The following is a 24,221-nucleotide window of genomic DNA, read 5'->3' as shown; positions in this document are numbered from 1 at the left end:
CCATGTTAGCTTTAAAGGGGAATTAATAAGTGATTAGATGGTACAGTTGGACTGCTGGACAGGAACAGATATGAGACTTCCTCTTGAGTGATTTATTTTGGTCTTTTATTTAAAGCAGCCCTTATTTTTAGATTGTTTGATTAACAGCCAAACTAGAAGCTCAGCAAATTTCTCAGTGGGCAGTTTTAACTTACCAGATTTGGAAATGCTCTTGCATTTCCACTACCTCTTAAAAACGAAACCAACCCCTCTCTAAGACACTGTCCCAAGACAGATCACCCAGAAGCACTCTAAAGACCTTAAAATATACCAGAACGAGTTCAACCCTATTCTGGGGGGGAAAAAACCCCAGATCTATGCATCATATTGGACGGCTCCAATGCCCTCTCCCTGCTCTTACATTATTTTCTGTTTATCAAAATCAGTCAGCCAGGTGCCTCAGAACCTATCAAGCAGAATGTGTATTTTCTTCCTAGCCTTTTGTTGGTATTCATTAGCCTACTGTGAGGCTAATGAAATTGGTTAAAAAAAAAAAGAAAGAAAACGCAAACAGCTTATGGATTTAATGGTTCCACGTACAACCATGAACTTTGGCTGAGAAGACAAGAATCGAGCTTGCAGAGAAAGCAGTGCTCTGATTGGACCCAAATAAGGCCAGAAGGAAAGGTTTGAAGCCCCACCAAAAGGCTTCTTAGGGACCTGTTTACTTCTTAGGGACCTGAATGTGGAAGGCGTGTGTGATATAATGAGTAATACGAAACACATACTTGGTCATTCATATGACCAAATATATATTTTCCCAGGTATATTTGGTCTTCCTCCTCAGTTCCTGACAACACTGCACTCTTAAAGGTGTTTTGACATGTTAATGAGAGACTTTAGACCCCCACCCAAGGGCAGGGGCTGGAGGCTGAATCAGCCAATGGTCAATAATTTAGTCAATCAGGATTGTGCAATGAAGCCCTTACAAAACCTTGAGAAGAGCCCTCTCTCTGTCTGCTCTGCTCTGTTGGATCCTGCTCCTCGGCTGGAGAGCGCATCGATGCTTGGGGAGCCAGAACGCCTCCACATGCCACCAAGCCAGGCCCCAAGCTCCACAAGGATAGAAGCTCCTTTATTCAGGACCTTGCCCTATGTTTTTCTTCATTTGGCTGTTAACTTGTGCCCTTTATGGTATCCTTTATGGAACTGGTAAACATGTTTTCCTGAGTTCTGTGAGCCACTCTAGCAAATTAATCAAACCTAAGGGGGAGGTGGTAGGAACCTCCAGTCTGTAGTCAGTAGGCCAGAAACACAGGTAACTGCTGGGGGCTTGAGACCAGCACCTGGAACAGGGGGTGGAGGGCAGTCTTGTAGGATGGAGCCCTTAACCTGGGAATCTGGTGCTGTCTCTGGGCACATAGCAACATAATTGAGTTGAGTTCTCCAACTCCCTGCTGGTGTTCGAGAATTGCTTGGTGTAAATATGTGTGGGAAGAACCCCTCCCACATATTTACACACATTGGAATCGGGTCTGGGTACCTGAATGAAGCTACACTACTATTCCTGCTATATACTCTTATATAACAGTATAATACTGTTACTGTTACACATATATGTAGGGGAAAAATATACCATGGTATTTGGCAGCAGAGATGTGGCATTATGGTAAGTATAAGGCCTAGGCTAGACCACTGTAAGCTCCCTGGAGACCAAAGACACAAATGCTATAAAGGCCTCACTTTCTGATGATTCGTAGTTGTTTTACTTCCTGTCACCCATATCCCCTTTTTAAGGATAAGAATATACAATATATACATATTTAGGAATCCGTTTCTTTCAGCAGGCGTGGATGTGGTTCCAAAGAACTACCTTTCCTCCACTGAATGCAGAGATTGAGAATATGACCTATTCCAAGCAAATCTGTGAGTTCTATCCCCTGGGCACAGTAATTGCTTCATGCCAGTCAATACCAAAAGCCCTAAATTCTGGAATCTCTCTGAGTTTTTTAGGGAAAAGAACATCCCTTCTGTTGGACTTTGAAATAAGAGAGAACATGGAGCTTCCAAGAGGACCCTGTGTGGAGACTGGGAATGGAGCCAGAAGAGCAGAAAGTAGAGCTCAGAGGGAGACAGAGAGAAGCTGAACCCTGAGAGCACTGTTTGACCTGCAAATCCTACTCCACCTGAAGCCTCTGAATTTTTCAGTTATTGAGCCAATAAATTCCCCTTCTCTGTTAAACCAATTTAAGTTGGGTCTCTCACCATTGGAAACAGAAAGAGTCCAAACTGATACACATGTCATTTACACAAATGTCTTCATGAGAACTATAAAACATAAATGCTTTTTTTATTTTCAGTCATTTCTATTGGGAGATAATTTGCAGAATCTGTTGAAAGAGAGATTGTTAGATACATATCTAGGACAAATGGAATCAATTATGTACTTTGTAAAATATGAAACTATGCAGCATTACTTTGTTGCCCCAGAGCATCATTATATCAGAACTCCTACATGTGCACGTCATTGACCACCACTGGGGCCACAAGTGAATTCGACCAATTTGAGGTCAGCAGTGCCCAGACTGTCACATACAGAGAGTTGTTTATTTATGTAAGCAATCAGAATTCAGTAATTAAACTGCCTACTAGATGATGTTTCACTTTATAAGCACTGAAGATCAATTTAGAAGTGAATTGCCAGTGATTGGGGACTAATAATAAAATAATAAGGTTAACCAAAAGAAAAAAGAAAAAAAGATAGTTTGAGTGGAAAAAGATCAGAACATTGATTTGAGGCATGGAAAAAGCAGTCTTCTATTGGCTTCATGTGTGACCTTCTGTTTGAAGTTGTGATTGCTCTGAAGACACCACTGATGGAAAAGAAGGGAAAGGAACATTTACTTTTAAGTGTCTTTTAAATGACCAGTTAGGAAGCTTTCTGAAGCACATTCCCAGCTTACACTGGCTTAGTGAATAAGGAAGTGCACTGACTCACACAACTAAGAAGACAAGAGGGCACACATCAGGGTCAGTGTCAACCAAAGGTCTGCAGTATCATCAGGGCCATTGCTTCCCACTGTTTGCAGTTCCCTTGGTTGTGTGTCCATCTACTGGCTTTTTATTAGGCCAGTTTTCCTAGGGTAGCAAGGTGGCTGTCAGCAGCCAGGACTACGTGCTTTCTCATCTACACTGGGGACAGGAGGGACTCCCCTTCCTTCCGACCATAAAACAGGCACTTCATACTACCTGGATTTTCACACTTGTGAAGAAAATGGCCAGTTAAGTTATGCACCACAATAATTCCAGCCCTGGAAAAGGAGTCTGTGCCTGAATCAGTAACATAGCCAGAGGTAGACCACTGAGAACTCACTCTAGAGCTAGGGAAAAAGTTGATCCTACCCAGCCACATGGTTTCTACCCAAGGCAAGAGGGGTGACATGGGTACTATGGAGCAACCACGGTACTTTTTACTACCTTGTGCCAGACCAAAGCTGACCATCAGGGTGGGCTAGCTGGGCAGCTGCGTAGGGTGCCATGCCACAGGGAGCTTTCACCAGCACTGGCTCCGGATGGAGAAAGCTGCTCCAGGCCATCCTGTGGGACAGTCATCATGGTCCTTAAGCCTTGTATTTCTTTTCCTCATAGGAAAAAAATGGAAACTAGGGAGAGATGAATTCTCATAACACATGCATCTACCACCACTGTTACTATTTTTTCTTTATATTGTCTAAATATTATCTCCAATATATCATAGCATGCTTTTCCCCAAAGTAATAGCTTGCTGTGCTACTTGGCCTTATATTTTAGCACATTTTAACTTCTATTCCAAAAATATTGATTTTCAGGTCCATTTTTTCATTAGTATCATTTGGACCACATTCAAGTGAATGCTTAGAATGGCATTACTGTTGGATACTAAAAACATTTAAAATCATTAATAATGGTGAATGCTAAAATAAAAGCAAAATAGTTACAGTTACAAAGTACTTGTAGCAGGTACTCCTGGGTCACATCCCATAAGCCCACTTCTGATCTCCAGTGATAATCACCTGAAACACCACCGCTAGTCTTTCCATTTTCTATCTCAGGGCCTTTTGCAATCTGAAGCCACATGCACCTATTTTGCTGGCAAGCAAAGCCGGGAAATGTTGTAGTGCTCAATAAATACTTGTTAAATGAATGAATGTTAGAGGATTACAGATTGCTATTCAACTGCCTTGTCAGTAGACAGACTCTCTTATCAGCAGACGAACTGCAGGGTTCTGCATTGCTGTGAGGGGCATACATTTTTGGAACCTGAATTACTTGAGACGTAACAGTGCTGTCCAGAAGAACTTTCTGCAGTGATGGAAGGATTCTGTATTAGGCTGTCCAATACAATAGCACTACCTATATGTGGCTTTTGAGCACTTAAAAAGTGGCTAGAGTAAATAAATCTTAAATTAACTTGCATTTGAATTTAAATACCCACATATGTCTTATAGCTATCAAATTGCATAGCATGGGATAGAAAATGCCAAGTACCACCACAGAAGTCCTCTTACTCCCTGCCACACTCAGCTAGACAAGTATTTATTTAGTACTCGTTTATGGAAACACAATATTATTAGCCTAGCTGGGAAACCCACATAGCCTAGCTGGGTCAGCCCCATGCCAGGTACTGTACAAGACTTTTCTTTCATTTGACTCAAAGTCAAAACATAGCAAAAACAGGCAGGTGGAATCAAGAACTTTATGTGGTTACTTGGCTTGTGTTTATGATAAGCTCTGAGCACAGCTGGAGCTTCACTGCTGGATCTCTCTGTGTTGAGTTAGATAGAGAAGGTGAGTTAGAAATGTACGTAACAGTTTAAATACAGCCTTTCAGATTCACTTACGTTTAAATAAGAGAAAAATACTGCTTTAAAAAAACCATTCATGTCTAGGAAAACATCTCTGACTACTTCAATTTATTATTTGAAAAGTCCTTTTTCCTAAAAAGTAAAAAGGAATATATGTTTTGTGTAGGGGTCAGTGTTCATGTTGCAAAGACTGAACCTCTGATTCAAAGTTTCTAAACTTTGCAAGCCCATCACTAATAATAAAAAAGCCTTTGTGGGCACACACCTTGCTCTCTGTGGTTTAACAGATAGGTCACAGGCAGGCATCAGCTGCTCAGAGGCTCTATTCTCAGCTCCCTCACTGAGTCAGTCTGACCTCAGAAAAGTTGGGGTAGATTTAGATCAAGGGGTCCTGGGTGCACAATCAAAATGTTCACTCAGAACCCCAACAGCAGCACTTTTGACTCTGCTTCGCTGAAACAGGTCAGGGTACAGTCACATACCATCCTGACTCATTCCCTGAGCTTTCTAAGGACCACCTTCTAACATCACTACCCAAGAGGCTCACCTTTCCTTCTTTTCTTCTTTGCATCTCTTTCTCTCCTCACCCTACTTCTCCACAGTGGTTGCTTACATACCCACTCAGCCAACCAGATAATAGCAGGGGTGACTGTGGTATAATTTTAGATGTAGGAGGTCCAAGTGAATGAAATGCAGGCAGGTAAGTCTCAAATGCAGTCTCCGTACTTAAACCTGCTTGAAGAAGCTGAGCACATTCGTGACATTCTTTGTTTGAACCAAAAGATTCCATTTCTGCACAAAGGAATTACCCCAAGGACACGATGACACTTTATGCTCTGGACCCAAATGCTCGGTTTCACCACACTCCCTATAGCCCCTAAACCTAAATTCCACCTGGCTTCTACTTATCAAGATTTTCCCTTGTGACCCCTGCTGGGTAAAATATGCTGTAGGTGCCAGGGTTTCCAAGTTTAGTAGTTGTGGCTCTTTGAGGGCTTGGAAAAGTCTGTCATTCCCATGCAGTCCAATAACTGTAGGGAAGGGGCAACATATACCTCAAGCCAATTTCCAAGGTCATAGTTTTTTTCTTTCCGTGGTGATTTTTTTTGTTGTTGTTGTTATCATTAATCTACAATTACATGCAGAACATTATGTTTACTAGGCTCCCACCTTCACCAAGTCCCCCTCCACAATCCCCATTACAGTCACTGCCCATCAGCATAGTAAGATGCTGTAGAATCACTACTTGTCTTCTCTGTGTTGTACATCCCTCCCCATGCCCCCCGCAACATTATACATGCTAATCATAATACCCCCTTTCTTTTTCCCTGCCCTTATTCCTCCTCCCACCCATCCTCCCCAGTCCCTTTCCTTTTGGTAACTGTTAGTCCATTCGTGGGTTCTGTGATTCTGCTGCTGTTTTGTTCCTTCAGTTTTTCTTTGTTCTTATACTCCACATATGAGTGAAATCATTTGGTATTTGTCTTTCTCTGCCTGGCTTATTTCACTGAGCATAAAACCCTTCAGCTCCATCCATGTTGCTGCAAATGGTAGGATTTGTTTTCTTCTTATGGCTGAATAATATTCCATTGTGTATATGTACCACTTCTTCTTTATCCATTCATCTACTGATGGACACTTAGGTTGCTTCCTTTTAAAATATAGATTTTACAACTATGGCTTTACTCTAAGTGAACTGAGTTGCACCTGGAGGATTTTGAGCAGAAGAGTGATGAGGGAGACTGAACTTTGCAAGGCTTCCTCTGCTGCATTTGGATCTCTAAATATTACTCATCCATGTAATTTCCCATTGCTGTGTGCTGCCGATCTGGAGGGAAACATTCTTGGTCTGCCTGCTGGGCTCATTTCCCCTCTATCACCACTTAAAATAAGCTCTGTCCCTCCCTCTCTGCTTCCATACCCTTCCTTACATGGATAACTGCTCTACCTGCTGACCCAAGAGTCCCGCTTTTGGCTCACTTCACTGCAGTCAACAGAGGCAGACCTGGCTGTCTCTTTGTTAACATCAACAATGTGTTATTAGTTTGTCATCTGAAAGCAGCACTGACCTCCGTATGTATTCTATTTGGCATAGAATTGTCACCTTTTCTCAGAGATTGCCCCAAATCTGTCAGCCATCCCTCTTCACACTGGTTACCTTGACCCTGCTGAGCTTGTCACCTGTCTTGCCAATGGGTTTCAGTCCCGGGCAAGTTCGCTATGGATTCAGTGTGACCAAAGAAATTGACAGCAAAACATTCTTGGGGTGAAAGGGTTATACCCAACTTTATTTTCAGGTGGCAGGTCAGTCACTAAAATCCATTTACTCAGACGAGTCTACACGCAGCAAGCCCGTCTCTGCCTCTGGGTCCCTCTGCCTGCACAGCCATCCTGCACAGCTGTCCTCTGGGCCTCTGCCCTCAGCGCTGCCACCACTCCAGCCTCTGCTCTGCTCTCCTGCAGCCTTGCAGCCCTGCCACCATGTCACCTCCAGAGCACTGGGTGGAGCTCTTTTTAGAATCAACAGCCATGTATTGCCCACAGGTGTGCAGTGAGCTAGTCAACCACAGCCAGGTGAGAATCCTGGCCACAGGAACTCTCATTTTATCCACACCCCTCCAGGATTCTCTCCTCTCAATCTATGTGCCCTTAGTCCTCTGCAATGATCCCTGTGCAAGGAAGCTTGAACATTGTTCTCCAGCCTCTCCAGCAAAAAGTCTTGCAGACACACAGGCCTGACTCATGGCTCTGTCTCTAGTCTCTGCCTCTTTGGTCTTAATGGCTGGAACTGCTGCTCTGGTTTCAGCTGTTGCCATAGCTCTAATAAGATCGTATTTGGCTTCCCATATAATTTCCATCTACTCCTGCTCATATCAAATCAACCCACATCTGGGTCCTCGTAACCCTCACGAGGCCCCTCATATTCCTCCTGTGAGTAACAGGTCTTACTTCTTTCCGGGTTCTCATTGCTTCAGCTACTGTACATGTCCCCTCACATTTTGTATTTGCTGCCTCAAGGCGGGCTGCACTGTCAGGGAAGACAGCTTTCCCATCTCTGATCCCAAAAGAACAATTCCATCCACCCCTAAGTCCCACAGCCACCGGTTCAGCCTGAGTATAGGGGTGGACCATAGAGTGCTCCACGACCTGGGGAGGCAGCTGCTCCTCTCCTTGGGAGACTTTCAGCTGCAGGGTCTTTATTTCTTTACAACCACTGGGCAGGCTTTCAATACAGGAGGGGCCAGTGCCTCTGGCACCACCCCTTCATCCTTCCCCAGCTCCTCCATTTCTGAGGTTGATGGCACCTTTCTCTCCACTCCCCCAGGTGCCTCCTCTGCTACAGTGCCTCGCAACAATGCCAGCTCAGTCTTCAGAAGGTCTCTTACCTTCCCCTCAATGCTTCACAGCTGATGTTCTCGTGCCACCTCTGCCTGTGCTTCCCTCAGGAGTTCGTCCTTTTCCTTGATGGCCTCTTCCTCCTTCAGAACACCTGGCAGTGCTGCCATCTCATCTCTAATGGCACCTTGCTGCCGGCGATCTCGTGCCACCTCCTCTTGCATCAGTGCCATCTCCCTCCTCAGGGAATCCACAGAGGTTTGCAGCTCGCATTCTCGTGCCGTCATTTCTTGGGTCTCTTCTGTAGACCTTTTAAAGACTGTGAGAAGCAGCCAACCCACATTCCCTGCTGCCTTCTGGGCACTCTGCTTTTCAAAGGATCTGCTTACTATACCAAGGGCCACCCCTACTGCCTCAGGTGTCACCTCCACTGGCCTCCAGTCCTGGGGTGGGGCCCAGTCCTCTAGGAGGCAAGCCACCTCAGACCACATACCCACTGGGGGACGATCCACTGTCTCCCCATTCACAGGGGCAGCCCGCTGAAGCACCCCTCCCATAAGGGCAGCCTGTCTTTTTCCTTGATCAACACTGAACCCTGCCGACTTTCACCAATTGTCTTGCCAATGGGTTTCAGCCCTGGGCAAGTTCACTATGGATTCAGTGTGACCAAAGAAATTGACAGCAAAACGTTCTTGGGGTGAAAGGGTTATACCCAACTTTATTTCCAGGTGGCAGGTCAGTCACTAAAATCCCATTCATGCAGAGCGAGTCTGTATGCAGCAAGCCACTCTCTGCCTCTGGGCCCTCTGTCCGCACAGCTGTCCTCCGGGCCTCTCTGCACAGTCATCCTGCACAGCCATCCTCTGGGCCTCTGTCCTCGGCACTGCCAACACTCCAGTCTCTGCTCTGCTCTCCTGCAGCCTTGCAGCCCTGCCACTGTGCAGTGCCCAGAGCACTGGGTGGAACTCTTTTTATAGAGTCAACAGCCATGTATTGCCCACAGGTGTGCAGTGAGCTAGTCAGCCACAGCCAGGTGGGAATCCTGGCCACAGAAACTCTCATTTTATCCACATCACCCCTGCTTCTCACCTCTACAGTGTCTGCTTCATAGGAGGTTCCCAAACTTTCTCTATGTGAATTACTGCCTTTTGGTTATCACTTAGAAAAGAACAGCTGAACTAATTTATTATTGAAAAATAAACTTTTTGATAAAATTACAGAAAACCTGAATGTAGGGAAAATGGAAGTTCCTATGACCAGGATCCTTACCTGACCCTAATCTACTTGCTCGCTGCACACATGCAATGGTATAATTGGCCCACTGTGTAAGTGCATGCTTACACACCTGTTGGCAATGAGCCATTATTGTCTGTGTTGCTATATAGAGAGCTCTGCCCAGTCCTCTCCCCAGCTGGTGGAGGCTGAGGCAGATTGCAAACTTGCCGTATGCAGATGTGATTCTAGCACTTGACCAGCCACCGCAAGAAAAAAGCTTGGTATAAACCCATTGTCATTATTCAGTCTCACAGAGCTTGCCTGGAGCTGAAAATGCCCCTCTGACGTGACACTGGAAAATACATATAGGCTTAAGTGGGAAGAATATTTGCAGACATCTATAATCTCACTAACCTAACATAAATACATTTTCCAAAATTAGATATATGTAGAGTTTGTTTTACAAAATAATGACTATGTATTTGTAATCTACTTTCTTTACTTCATATTATATAATATATGATTTTTTGTGGCTGCACAGGATTTCACTGAGTGGTTGTATCACTATCTAATAAATCTCCTACTTAAGCATTTTGAGTGTTTCCAGGTTTTCGATATTACAAACATGCTAAAACAAATATCTATACATGAATATCTGAATGAATTTCTGATAATTTCATTCTATTAAATTGCCAGAAAGGGAATTATTGGGTTAAAGGTTAAAAGCATATTTAAGGCAAGCTGAGACGCTTTAAATCAGACTCTAAATCACAATGAGAGTGAAAAGAGTCACAGAAGATTGTCTAGTTGCCTGAGGATCCCTTGACAATGGGCTGAAAGTGAAGTTTGGAAGTGCATCCTAGAAACCCCCCATTAAGTAAAGTATTTAATCATTTAAACTGGTTTCTGAAAACCTGCATCTGCCACAGCATATTCATCAGTGTTGATGTGGTAACTTCAGCTATCCAGGATGGCAGATGGGTACACACCCCTGGCCTTATGCCATTCTTAGCTTCAAGTTCTCCTTTAAAATGAGCAATGGGCACCAAGCAAAAATGTAATCACCTTCAGCACCCCTCAGCCCACTCAGTGAGACACCAAGTGACTTTTGCTCTACTCCTAATTAAATTCTGAGATTATACTGGGTCTGACAAGCAGTTATTCACTGGAAATGAGAAAACTGTAAAGCACTAATACCATATAGATCCAGGGATGGGTAGGACAGCAAACTGCTCAGGCACTTGCAACATCAGCGAAACAAAGGGAGCAGGATTTTATGCACACATTACATTAGAGAACGAGGTGGTGATTTTTTTCTCTAGAATTTTGTACCAGAATCATCTTGTGAGTCATTAATCTCCTACCCCTACAGACTGTCCTCAAAATACATACACCTGTGATGTAAATCAAACTACTTGTCTCTTGTTCAGATAAAGAAATTTAGATGTAGACAGATTATTTCATTTGTTCTAAATCATCTATTGGGCTGTATTTATTTCCTTCAACTTCTATTTGAGTGCTTTCTATGAGCCAGGCATTGTGCTTTGTTAGGAGAATTGCAAAGCTGATTAAGACTGAATCTCCAACCTTGAAGAAGGCCAAGTCTGGTCATGGAAACAAAAATTCAGATAGTGTGTCTGAATTTACTTAGGAGCAATAAAGCAGCAATATATTACAAGGGAGGTAAGCTAACCAAAACCTTGAAGTCAACTTTTGTGGGTAGGCAAAACTACACACGCACCAGGAATCTGAAAATTGAAAAAAAAAAAGATATATAAATGTGGATCTAATGAACAAATTCATTCTTACCATTGAACCCTAGGAATCAGATACATTTAAACCCAAATCAAAGTTTGTAAAGATGAATAACTACTCTTCATAAAAGCTTACAGTAAATATCAATTTCCATGTAATTAAAATCAGTGCCTTTGTAGCAGACTTGTAGACCCTGAGAAGTGACTGGTGGTTACCATGCAGAGGGCAAGGGGGATAAAAGGGCCAAAAAATTCTCAATCATAATATAAATTGGTCATGAGGATAGTAGTACAGCATGGAGAACATAGCCAATAACTGTAACATCTTCCTATGTTGACAGATAGTAACTGCCCTAGTGAGTGTGAGGATTTAATAATATGGGTAACTGTTGAACCACTGTGTTGTATACTTGAAACCAATATAAAAGTGTATATCAATGATACTTCAATAAAAAAAATTACTGCCTTTGTTCAGATCATAGAATAATACTATGTCATACAAGGTGCTGGTTCAAGAAGAACAGATTGGGATGTGCATATCTGTTTACAGTTACAATGCCTTAGGGAAATAATCAACACTAGCTAATTCAGTGATCGACTGCAGTTTGTGTGTTATCTTGACACTTCTTTTCCTTCTCCCTTTACTCTTACTCAGGCAGTTTGGCCTTCTCCATTGCTATTTTCTCCTTTCACATGGGCCTGTGAAGAGGTAGAAAGGTGAGATCAAACATCGGTGTTGCTACTCCACAGTAGGTCCATAGAAGATAATACTGAAGTATATAAAATAATATAAATAACATTTGGAAGTTTTCAGGAAATTATAATTGTCTTTGATACTTCCAGGACTTTTCACTTGAAGAATGGAAAATAAGGTACTGCAGTCACTAAATATGTATAATCCTGAGTTTTCCAAACTTTCAAGTGTCTAATACCTATTCAAATGTAGGCTGCTTGTCTTACATTTTTAGAGAGACCCAAAAAGTCCAGGGTTCATACTTAGCTTTAGAAAATTGAATGAACGTCGCGTCATGGAACACTTTCCCGCAATAACGGTCTCCCTGCTGCTGGACGACTATCGAAGCAAATCCACTGATGAGAAGTAAATGGGAAGCAAAGCAGTGCGTATTTCCAGAGCTAGGAACACCCACCCTTTCAAGGCGTTCAATCATTCTGACTTCGTTTCTATTTTTCAGGAAGTAAATGATGAAGAAAGAATCATGTTAGGTCAATAGATGCTGGCGGGATCCGCAGATGCTTTTGCACATATTCTGACTTGATGGCTGCTGTCAAGAAGGCTGTCTTACAAAGCAGAGCCACAGCCAGCGAAGCACTCCTGCCAGTGAAAAGGCAGTCTGCACTGGCTGGATCATCCACTTTACATTTTAGATCCATTTTTATTCATCATCATTTCTGATGCTGTCTCTGGTTGAAGAAACAAGGCTCAGCAATTTGGGATCACATAGCCATTTGAGTCAGCTGTCACAATACTGGTATGAGAGTTTCTTATGTAAGCTGACACTTTACTCCTTCAAGGGAATGGTACTTATTGTGCTGGATCAAAGAGTGACTTACTGGGTCACACACTGATTACTAGGACTCAATGCTCTGTGACTCAAGTGCTCATCGCTATCCCTTGGAGCAATTCACTTCATGCAAGTTGGAGGTCCATCCAGCAGAATTCCTGACTCAGCATTCTCTTGCAAAGTAAAATCTGGAATGAGTGCTTCCAGTTCCCACTCATTCACTTTGTAATCTCACTAAGAAGAAAGGGAATGCATTTTCTTTCCCCTACCTTGTTGAACTCTGACTTCATAATACTTACAGAGTAAATTATATGATTCCAACATCTCAAACACAAAAAGAATCAACACTCCCAAAATCTTGATGGTTGGGGAGAAAAAGACTTCAAAACAAGTACTTATAGTGAATTCTTATGTTTAGCTAACTCTCCAGCTCTCCCCATTTCCTCTCTCCCTTGCTTTCTCTGCTACAAGGCAAGTATTTAGTTTTTCAGCCTCTTCTGAAGCTGAGTGTGGCCATGTGACACGGTGCTGGCTAATGAGAGGTAAATGAAAGTACGAGCCTATAAACATGCTTAATTATCTTCAGAGGAAAGGAGGATGGAAAAGTAGAAAGGAAAAAAAGAAAAAATCTTTCTCTTCACCCTGCATCTCTGCATATTCTTCTTCCTCTCGCCATCAATATCTGGGAGAATACACACACCCTCCCATAGTAAACATCTTCTTCCTCTCACCAACAATATTTGGGGAGATACACACCCTCCCAAAGCAAAAAGTCTCTCTGAGTAGACTTACCTAGCATTCATCTTCTCCGGCCTAAGCTCTCTGTGTGGAATCTATCCCATTCCTGAGAGTCTTATGCTTGTGGGAGGTCGACCCTATTCCCGGATGTGGGCTTGTCCTCCTTGCTAAAGTGATTGGTTCAGATCAGCCAGTTTGGGCAAATTTGAAATTCTCCTGGCCATAGGGATTAGGTCAGGAATGGGCCCAGATAACTTGGTTTTCTCTCTCTTCTAAGAAAGCCTCCAAAGGCCACCCACACTTTCTTTTTCTGGATCTTACGGTTTTCTGAGGTGAGGCCTGAAATTGCTGCAGTCATTTTTCCACCAGGAAGGAAGCCAGGCTTGAAACCAGGCTGACACTATGGAAGGCAGAACTGAAAGGTGAAACGAACTTTTTAAAGGACACTCTTGACACTAACACATTCCCTTCTCTGAATTTTCCATGTATGTGAGCCAGTGAACTCCTTTATTATTTGAATTCAGTTTTCTGTTGCTGGACACCAAAAAAGTTTTAAAAAGAACACTCCCCATCATAAGGTCTCACCTAGTACATCCTAAATATGTTCCTTAGCTGCCTCCTTCTCCCCTTTCCCAATTCATTGCCTATGTTCACACTTTAGCACTTCTCTCCTTGCTTTTACCAGATAGTACTCAGCAAATTTGACTTTCATTTGAATTTCTCCTTCATTCAGTCTGTTGATTATACAGCCATCAGATGCTTACCTTAATATAGAAATCTGATTATCACAGTCCCTCGCTCATGACTCTTCATGCATCCCCATTGTATGTAAGCTGAGATTTAAACCCCTGATGCTGGTATGCAAAACCCTTTATGGTCAGGCTCCTGTTTGCCTGTCCAGTCTCACCACTAACCGTCTCTCTGCCCCATCTCTCCCAACAAACATATATAAGAACACACTGTATTCTTGAAATTCTGAACTACATTCAGTTCTTAGGTGACTGCTCATCTGGCACTCCCTTTGCTGGAATTCTAAAACTTTCCCACTGCTTGTCTAGTGAGTTAATTAATGTCCATCCTAGCTTAACCTCTTCCATGATGCTTACTCCAATTTCTCCATTTTATCCTTCCTTATTTTCATACAAGACCAAGTTCTCTGAAGGAAGGTACTGTGTTAATTCATATTTATAACCCTGTTGCTTAGTACTATCTGGCATGATAGTTCCTCTTTGTTTGATAAATGAATGATTACAAATCATAAATTAATGAATCAGATACAAAGGTTGAAATCTTACTTGGATTATTGGATCTTCTACATAGTAAACAGCTAATTAAAAAAATAAGCATTAAAAAGCTAAGCCTTTAAGATACCTTCTCCATGAGCTTTAGTCCCTGAGAGATATTTTCATGACTGTAGCAGACATTGTTTTTGTATTCCTGGAACACCCTCCTACTACCCACATTCTTTCAGGACTGTTCCCTGATCTTCACCAGGGAGATAGGTGATCCTGGGCCAATTTTTTCCTCCCAAGAATTTGACTCTTGAGCAGACAAACCTAGGGCCTACCTGAGTAATCTGATGGAAACATATTTGATAATCATATCTGCGAGCTGCTGAGGCTGGGAAATCTGCAGCTGTCATGGTCCTTGTCTTCTCCACAGCTTTCTAAAGTTTGGTTGTTCAGTTCTATTCTGTGGCCTACCTCTAGTATCCTTCCAATAAATCTCCCTCAGTGGTTAGTTAGTCAGGCATGAATCTATTTATTGTAATCGCAGAATTTTAACTTATGGTATACTTCTTTGATAACATGCTAATTTAGGGCTCTCATACTATAAGGTAACATAAAGGAAAATGTATTATTTTTGACAAATAAAACAGACTATTTCCCACATTTCCAGGAAATACCTAGTGTGGTGCTCGACATACAATAGATCAAGGAATATTTGCTGAATGAATATACTTCCAGGGGTGGGGAACTAGGGACTGATGATGTCATCACAGTCTTTGAGAGGTCTTTCAGCTGTTAATTACTCTATTTCTCCCATTCTTGCATTTAAAATTCAGTTAGTGAGCACATACTATGTACTTAGTCTTCAAGGAGCTTCCAATCTAATTAGTTAAATCATGGAATTAAGAACAGACATAAATCCTACCTTCATGGAATTCACAGTCTAGCTCTTAGAGGTAAGTTGTTACAGTACAATAAAATACAATGCAGTAAGTATTAATGCTAGGTAAGCAGATGTTTACCTAATTGTTTACAGAAGTAGCACCTAACTCAGATTTGCCATTAGGAAAGATTTCCTGGAACAAGTGAAATCTAGGCTGAGACCTGAGCAGAAGTTTACCTGGCACAGTGGTGGGGAAGGATTTTTCCAAGCAGAAGCCACAACATATACAAAGGCTAAGAAGAGAATGCATGACATCTTTGGGAAACAAAGATTTAGAGTGTGTTGAGTGAGATGAGACTAGTGAGGTAATTTCAGCCTATTATCATGGGTCTTTAAAGGCTCAGACAATGTGGAATCAACCAAGGGTCTTAAATAATGGAGTGATACAGTCATACATGCCACATTAACTGCAGTGAGGGGATGGGTACAAAAGATAAACTCTGCAGAAAGGAAAACAACTTAGAGCTGTGGTGTCCAATATTATAGCAGTCGTCCCATGTGGCTACTGAGCTCTTCAAATATGGCTAGTACAAAGAGAGATGGCTGAAAGGGTAAAATACACACTGGATTTCAAAGACTTAGTGTAAAAATAACAGTGTAAAACAAAAATTGATACATATATATATCAATAATTTTATAGCAATTATATGTTTAAATGATAATATTTTGGATAAATTGGGCTAAATAAAACATTATGAAAATTAATTACACCTGTTTTGTCTTATGTTTTTTAATGTGGCTGTTAGAAAATGTTAAATATATGATGGTTTTGTGGCTTGTATTATATTTCTATTGAATGGTGCTCAGTTAGACTTACTTTAACAATCTATGTAAGATGATGAAGGCTTAAACTAGGGTGCAATCTAAGTGGAGTGGGCCTCTTTAAGAGATAAAAAGAACTAGGATAGTTAGATCATGCTGAAGGCTGGATGAGAAAGGAGAAATGGAGTGGCGAGAGTTAAGGATGGCTCCCAGGTGTCCTGCTTGGGCAAGTGAGTAGATACTAGTGATCTTCAATGAGAGAGGAGAGAAGCAGACTTAAGAGGAAGATGCTGAATTCAGCTTTGGATAATTGGATTTGAGGGCCTCAATACCATGTGGTAAGTTGGGTAGGCAGATGTACATGTGGATGTGGAGCTCAGGAGACAGAGCTGGTGGATTTACATATTTGGGCATCATCAGATTACAAGCGGTACTTAAAGCCTTGGGTACAAATGAGAGTGCCCTGAGAGAGAACTGAGGCGCAACCTGCCGCAAACATAGACTTCATATGCTGTTATGCAAATACTGACGTATACTCTAAGGTAGCATTTACCAGTGTTTTGCAAAACATTATACCCACAAGATACTCCTAAGAGAAAAACTGTTCTGTGCAAAATATTGGGGAAAATGCCGCCCACTTGAGATCATAATACACACTAATATATTAATATATTAAAAGCTATTGATAGTAAAGAAACTTCTTTAGCATTTTCATCATATTTGACCACAGAAACCTTCCTTCTTCCCTAACACTTATTAATATCTTAAGAGACATAAGGAACACACTTTGAGAAGTGACTTTTATGGTAATATAACTATTTAATAGGATAAGAGGTCAAATAGAATTATATCAAATCTATGGTGTCCTTTAGGGCAGATTTTTAAAGAAATTACTTTGTCATTTCTGTCAAATAGTTATATTTTCCATATCTAGGTTCTTCTGTGCAAGCCTACACATACTTGGGGACATTTTAATGCTTTCTAGAATTTAAAGTGCTCAAATTAAAATACCAGATCTTCTATGGGTAGGTTACTTTCAGTGCTAAAGAACTTGTAAGCTTAAACAAAGAAAATTCTTGTTTATGTCTGAATATGGGATATCTGATGACCTAATAAAAGATTATCTCATGAAAACAAAGTTTGAAGGACAAAACAATTTTCTAAGGCACCCATTAAAATTGAGAAGCACAAAGCTGTGGGATTTTTTTCTTGTAAACTGCTTATTTAGTTGAAAAATGTGCAAGCTACTCTAATTTAGATTACTTATAGTGACTCTGGTGTGTTGATTCAGAAAATGAGTTGGGTAATAACACACCTTATAAGACGCAGCAGATGGCATAACAATTTCCCTTGCTTAGCAACTAATATGTCATCCACTATGGGCACTGTGTAGATTTCCATACTAATATACAGTATTAGAACATTTAACAATAGGCAGCCCAACTCCTATAGTCAAGGATCTAGGTATAAGAATCAGGTGTTACATAAAAAACAACAGGCCATATCTAAACAAAGAAGTTCAGACTTAATTTTTAAATTTTCTTTGGATTTAAGGTATTTTGAAATGCCATCATTTTTAAAACCACCTTAAAACTTGAATCATTTTCAGACATTAACTATACTTATCATTTGTCAATATATACAAATATTGAATCACTATGCTCTGTTGTACCCAACATGTTCATCAGGAACATGTTGTATGGCATTTATACCTTAATTAAAAAAAGAAAGCCTGAATCATGACATCACTTTGTCTTTATAAGGTATATTTTAAAGAAGATGCTGAATAAATTGGATCTTATTTTTCCTTAAAAAATTCCTGCACCATAGCTGGGGAGTTAGGAGAGGAAGGAAAAGTACTGGACAAAAAATATCTGGCTATTGGACTACCTGATTGACACTGAATATGTACTTAACCAAGTCTCTGTTTCTACATTAGTAAATTAGTAATAATGTCAGTCCTGCCCATCTCACATATTAAACATATTAAGTAATAATACATATGGTTATCATAAGGACCAAAACAACAGATTTCCCTAGAATGTAACCTCCACACAGGCACAGATTTTCGTCTTTTTTTGGTTCGCTGCTCTATTTTTAATACGTAGAAAGCTACCTGATACATAGTAATCACTCAATAAATGCTATGAAAATGTTTTGAATAATAGAGAGATGTATTTTATGTAAACTATGGAAGACAAAAAGGCATAAAGTGGGTGTGGGACTTGCTCAAGTTATTTCTTAAGTCATATGTTAAGTCAAGAATTAAGACTTGATTTTGAGGCCTAGAAATTTTATCTGGCCATTCAAAAAATTATTTAGAGTGCATATATTATGCCAGGCATAGTGCTAGGTACTGGACATATGTGGTAAAAAAAAAAAAACACGAGTAAGACAGGAGACATAAGACATTAAATAAATGAACACACAAATGAATTGTAATAAGTGCTATGAAGGAAGAACAGCTTTTTGTTTGTTGAGGGGTGTGAGCTCTTTATATATTTTGGATGTCAACCCCTTATCAGATATGTAATTTATGAATATATTCTCCCTTACTGTAGGATGCCTTTTTGTTCTATTGATGGTGTCCTTTGTTGTACAGAAGCTTTTCAGCTTGATATAGTCCCACTTGTTCATTTTTGCTTTTGTTTCCCTTGACGGGCAGATATGTTAATGAAGAAGTTGCTCGTGTTTATGCCCAAGAGATTTTTGCCTATGTTTTTTTCTAAGAGTTTTATGGTTTCATGACTTACATTCAGGTCTTTGATCCATTTTGAATTTACTTTTGTGTATAGGGTTAGACAGTGATCACGTTTCATTCTCTTACATGTAGCTGTCCAGTTTGCAAACACCAGCTGTTGAAGAGGCTGTCATTTCCCCATTGTATATCCATGGCTCCTTTATTGTATATTAGTTGACCATATATGTTTGGGTTAATATCTGGACTCTCTATTCTGTTCCACTGGTCTATGGGTCTGTTCTTGTGCCAGTACCAAATTGTCTTGATTACTGCGGCTTTGTAGTAGAGCTTAAGTTGGGAAGCGAGATCCCCCCTGCTATATATTCTTCCTTTTCAGGATTGCTTTCCTATTCAGGGTCTTTTGTGGTTCCATATAAATTTTAGAACTATTTTTTCCAGGTCATTGACGAATGCTGTCAGTATTTTGATAGGGATGGCATTGAATCTGTAGATTGCTTTAGGCAGGATGGCCATTTTGACAATATTAATTCTTCCTAGCCAAGAGCATGGAATGAGTTTCCATTTGTTAGTTAGTGTCCTCTTTAATTTCTCTTAAGAGTGTCTTGTAGTTTTCAGGGTGTAGGTCTTTCACTTCCTTGCTTAGGTTTATTCCTAGGTATTTTACTCTTTTTGAAGCAATTGTGAATGGAATTGTTTACCTGATTTCTCTTTCTGCTAGTTCATCGTTAGTGTATAGGAAAGCAACAGATTTCTGTGTAATAATTTTGTAACCTTCAACTTTGCTGAATTCAGATATTAGTTCTAGTAGTTTTGGAGTGGAGTCTTTAGGGTTTTTTATGTACAATATCATGTCATCTGAAAATAGTGACAGTTTGACTTCTTCTTTACCAATCTGGATTCCTTGTATTTCTTTGTTTTATCTGACTGCCATGGCTAGGACCTGCAGTTCTATGTTAAATAGAAGTGGGGAGAGTGGGCATCCCTGTCTTCTTCCTGGTCTTAGATGAAAAGCTTTCAGCTTCTCGCTGTTAAGTATGATGTTGGCTGTGGGTTTGTCATATATGGCCTTTATTATGTTGAGGTATTTGGCCTCTATACCCATTTTGTTGAGAGTTTTTATCATGAATGGATGTTGAATTTTGTCAAATGCTTTTTTAGCATCTATGGAGATGATCATGTGGTTTTGGTCCTTTTTGTTGGTGTGGTGGATGATGTTGATGGGTTTTCGAATGTTGCACCATCCTTGCATCCCTGAGATGAATCCCACTTGGTCATGGTGTATGATCCCCTTGATGTATTTTTTAATTCATTTCTGCTAATATTTTGTTGAGTATTTTTGCATCTATGTTCATCAGGGATATTGGACTGTAGTTTTCTTTTTTTGTGGTGCTTTGCCTGGTTTTGGTATTAGAGTGACACTGGCTTCATAGAATGAGTTTGGAAGTATTCCCTCCTCTTCTATTTTTTTGGAAAACTTTAAGGAGAAAGGGTATTATGTCTTCTCTATATGCCTAATAAAATTCAGCAGTGAATCCATCTGGCCTGGGGGTTTTGTTCTTGCGTAGCTTTTTGATTACCGATTCAATTTTGTTGCTGGTAATTGGTCTGTTTAGATTTTCTGTGTCTTCCTTGGTCAGTCTTGGAAGGTTGTATTTTTCTAAGAAGTTGTCCATTTTTTCTAGGTTACCCAGCTTGTTAGTATATAGATTTTCATAGGATTCTCTAACAATGCTTTGTATTTCTGTGGGGTCCATCATGATTTTTCCTTTCCCATTTCTGATTCTGTTTATGTGTGTAGATTCTCTTTTTCTCTTAATAAGTCTGGCTAGGGGTTTGTCTATTTTGTTTATTTTCTCAAAGAACCAGCTCTTGCTTCTGTTGATTTTTTTCTATTGTTTTATTCTTCTCAATTTTCTTTATTTCTTCTCTGATCTTTCTTATGTCCCTCCTCCTGACTTTGGGCCTCATTTCTTCTCCTTTTTCCAGTTTCAATAATTGTGACTTTAGACTATTCATTTGGGATTGTTCTTCCTTCTTTAAATAGGCCTGGATTGCTATATTCTTTCCTCTTAGAACTGCCTTTGCTGCACCCCACAAAATTTGGGGCTTTGTGCTGTTGTTGTCATTTGTCTCCATATATTGCTTGATCTCTGTTTTAATTTGGTCATTGATCCATTGATTATTTAGGAGCATGTTGTTAAGCCTCCATGTGTTTGTGAGCTTTTTTGTTTTCTTTGTACAATTTATTTCTAGTTTTATACTTTTGTGGACTGTGAAGTTGGTTGGAAGAATTTAAATCTTCTTGAATTTACAGAGGCTCTTTTTGTGACCTAGTATGTGATCTATTCTAGAAAATGTTCCATGTGCACTTGAGATGAATGTGTATCTTGCTGCTTTTGGGTGTAAAGTTCTGTAGATGTCTGTTAGGTCCATCTCTTCTAGTGGGTTGTTCAGTGCCTCTGTGCCCTTACTTATTTTATGTCTTGTTGATCTGTCCTTTGGAGTTATTGGGGTGTTGAAGTCTTCTAAAATAAATGCATTGCATGCTAGTTCCTCCTTTAATTTTGTTAGTATTTGTTTCACATATGTTGGTGCTCCTGTGTTGGGTGCATAGATATTTATAATGGTTATATCCTTTTGTTGGACTGCCCCCTTTATCATTATGTAATGTCCTTCTTTATCTCTTGTTACTTTTTGTTTTGAAGTCTATTTTGTCTGATACTAGTACTGCAACACCTGCTTTTTTTCTCCCTATTGTTTGCATGAAATATCTTTTTCCATCCCGTCAGTTTTAGTCTGTGTATGTCTTTGGGTTTAAAGTGAGCCTCTTGAAGGCAGCATATAGATGGGTCTTGTTTTTTTATCCATTCTATTACTCTGTGTCTTTTAATTGGTGCACTCAGTCCATTTACATTTAGGATGATTATTGATAGATATGTACTTATTGCCATTTCAGGCTTTGGATTCGTGGTTACCAAATGTTCAAGGGTAGCTTCTTTACTATCTAACCGCCTAACTTAACTCTCTTATTAAGCTATTATAAACACAGTCTGATGTTTCTTTATTTCTCTTCCTTCTTATTCTTCCCTTTTTTATATGTCTGCTTTCTTTGGTGTGTTTTTATTTTCTCTGGTGTCATCTATTTAGCCTTAGGAGTGCTTCCACCTAGAGCAGTCCCTTTAAAATATCCTGTAGAGGTGGTTTGTGGAGACAAATTCCCTCAACTTTTGCTTGTCTGGAAGTTGTTTAATCCCTCCTTCAAATTTAAATGATAATCATGCTGAATACAGTATTATTGGTTCAAGGCCATTTTGTTTCATTGCATTAAATATATCATGCCATTCTCTTCTGGCCTATCAGGTTTCTGTTGAGAAGTCTGATGATAGCCTGATGGGTTTTCCTTTGTAGGTGATCTTTTTTCTCTCCCTTAATACTCTGTCCTTGTCTTTGATCTTTGCCATTTTAATTATTATATGTCTTGGTGTTGTCTTCCTTGGGTCCCTTGTGTTGGGAGATCTGTAGGCTTCCATGGTCTGAGAGACTGTTTTCCTCCCCTGCTTGGGGAAGTTTTCAGCAATTATTTCTTCAAAGGCACTTTCTATCCCTTTTTCTCTCTCTTCTTCTTCTGGTACCCTTATACTGTGAATATTGTCCCATTTGGATTGGTCACAGAGTTCTCTTAATATTCTTTCATTCCTGGAGATCCTTTTATCTCTCTCTGCCTCAGCTTCTCTGTATTCTTGTTCTCTGATTTCCATTCCACTAACAGTCTCTTGCACCTCATCCAGTCTGCTCTTAAGACCTCCTATTGATTTTTTCATTTCTGTGATCTCCCTCCAGACTTCATCCCTTAGCTCTTGCATATTTCTCTGCAGGTCCATCAGCATGGTTGTGACTTTTATTTTGAATTCTTTTTCAGGAAGATTGGTTATCTCTATCTTACCAGGCCTTCTCTCTGGTGTTGTCTGAGTGATTTTTGACTGGACAAAATTCTTCTGTCTTTTCATGGCAATAGAAGTGGTTGCAGGCAGGTGGCACATGTGTCAGCTGGGAGAACAAATTCTCTTTCCTTTTGTCCCATGGGAGCCAGCTGTGGGGTCCTGCTCGCAGTCTCCATCTCAGATTTTACTTCTCTGTTTCTCTAATAACTAGTACAACATGCAACATGTATCTGTGCTCCTGGTGCAGATTAACTAGGGCTGGCTATTTAGCAGTCCTGTGCTTCCACTCCCTCCCCACTCTGATTCTTTTCCTCCCACTAGTGAGCTGGGGTGGGGGGAGGGCTCGAGTCCCGCCAGGTCACAGCTTTGTATCTTACCCTTTTCGTGAGATGCTGAGTTCCCACAGATATAGATGTAGCCTGGCTGTTGTACTGTATCTTCTGGTCTCTCTTTTAGGAATAGTTGTATTGGTTGTATTTTCAAAAACATGTATGGTTTTGGGAGGAGATTTCTGCCACCCTACTCACACCACCGTCTTGAGCCCCTATTCACTCATTCTTCTCATTTTACTTCTCACTGAAATCTCAGTATTTGTTGATATTAACAGTAAAATTTGGCTTTAAGTCTCAAACATGCCTTTAAAATTATATACTATCTATAAACCAAACTCATACCATGACTTACTTTAAGTAGGCACTCAAAGGGTTTTGTTGTGTTGAATTTTACTCTTTTAGAATATTGAGTTATCATTAGTATACCTAAACTTTATTTTCCAATGAGAATGCATATTGTTAAGTGATTAGCTTTTTCATTGAAAAAGGATTTTTTCCAACTAAAGACTTGTAAAGGAAGGCTTTGATTTATTATTCCTTTAATTTATCAATAAATCCACTGAGATGACTTGACAATTCTGCCCACTTTTAATGGTTAATTTAGGCTTTTACTCTGTGAAAAACTGCTTTTTATCTTGCAGGCAATCTTGATAGAAGAGAAAGAGTTGAAATCAACCATTTCTTTTTAAATGAACATAAAGGGAACATTGTATTTGGGATTAAAGAACAACTATTGGTAAATATGCTCTCTTAGCCTGACATGGTTGACAACTAGAATTTAAGGTCAGATATTGCCAATTACCAGTAACTTTATGAAGCTTTAAAAAGTAATAATAAAGGCAGATGCATTTTATTAAACTAGTTAAGAGTAAAAAATAATCAAGCCTTTGTGGAAAATACTGGATTTAGATGAGAAGACTAGTG

The 24,221-nt window shown here is 40.2% G+C and overlaps 1 protein-coding gene across 2 annotated transcripts in view; it reads right to left on the bottom strand.

Moving 5' to 3' along the window:
- Positions 1-2,696: 2,696 nt before the first annotated feature.
- Positions 2,697-24,221, bottom strand: part of MRPL1 (mitochondrial ribosomal protein L1) — a 155,772-nt gene continuing 134,247 nt past the window's right edge. The window contains exon 9 of one of the 2 annotated variants that reach the window (XM_057502362.1): positions 2,697-2,852. In XM_057502362.1, coding sequence (XP_057358345.1) covers positions 2,806-2,852 — 47 coding nt within the window. In that variant the 3' untranslated portion in view covers positions 2,697-2,805. The remainder of the gene's footprint in view (positions 2,853-24,221) is intronic. The other variant, XR_008997772.1, reaches the window with a different exon arrangement.

This window comes from Manis pentadactyla, chromosome 5 (genome assembly GCF_030020395.1).
Source record: "Manis pentadactyla isolate mManPen7 chromosome 5, mManPen7.hap1, whole genome shotgun sequence".
NCBI classification, from domain to species: Eukaryota; Metazoa; Chordata; class Mammalia; order Pholidota; family Manidae; genus Manis; species Manis pentadactyla.
Note: the sequence above shows the minus strand (reverse complement) of the source record. Positions and strands in the feature narration are given on the sequence as shown.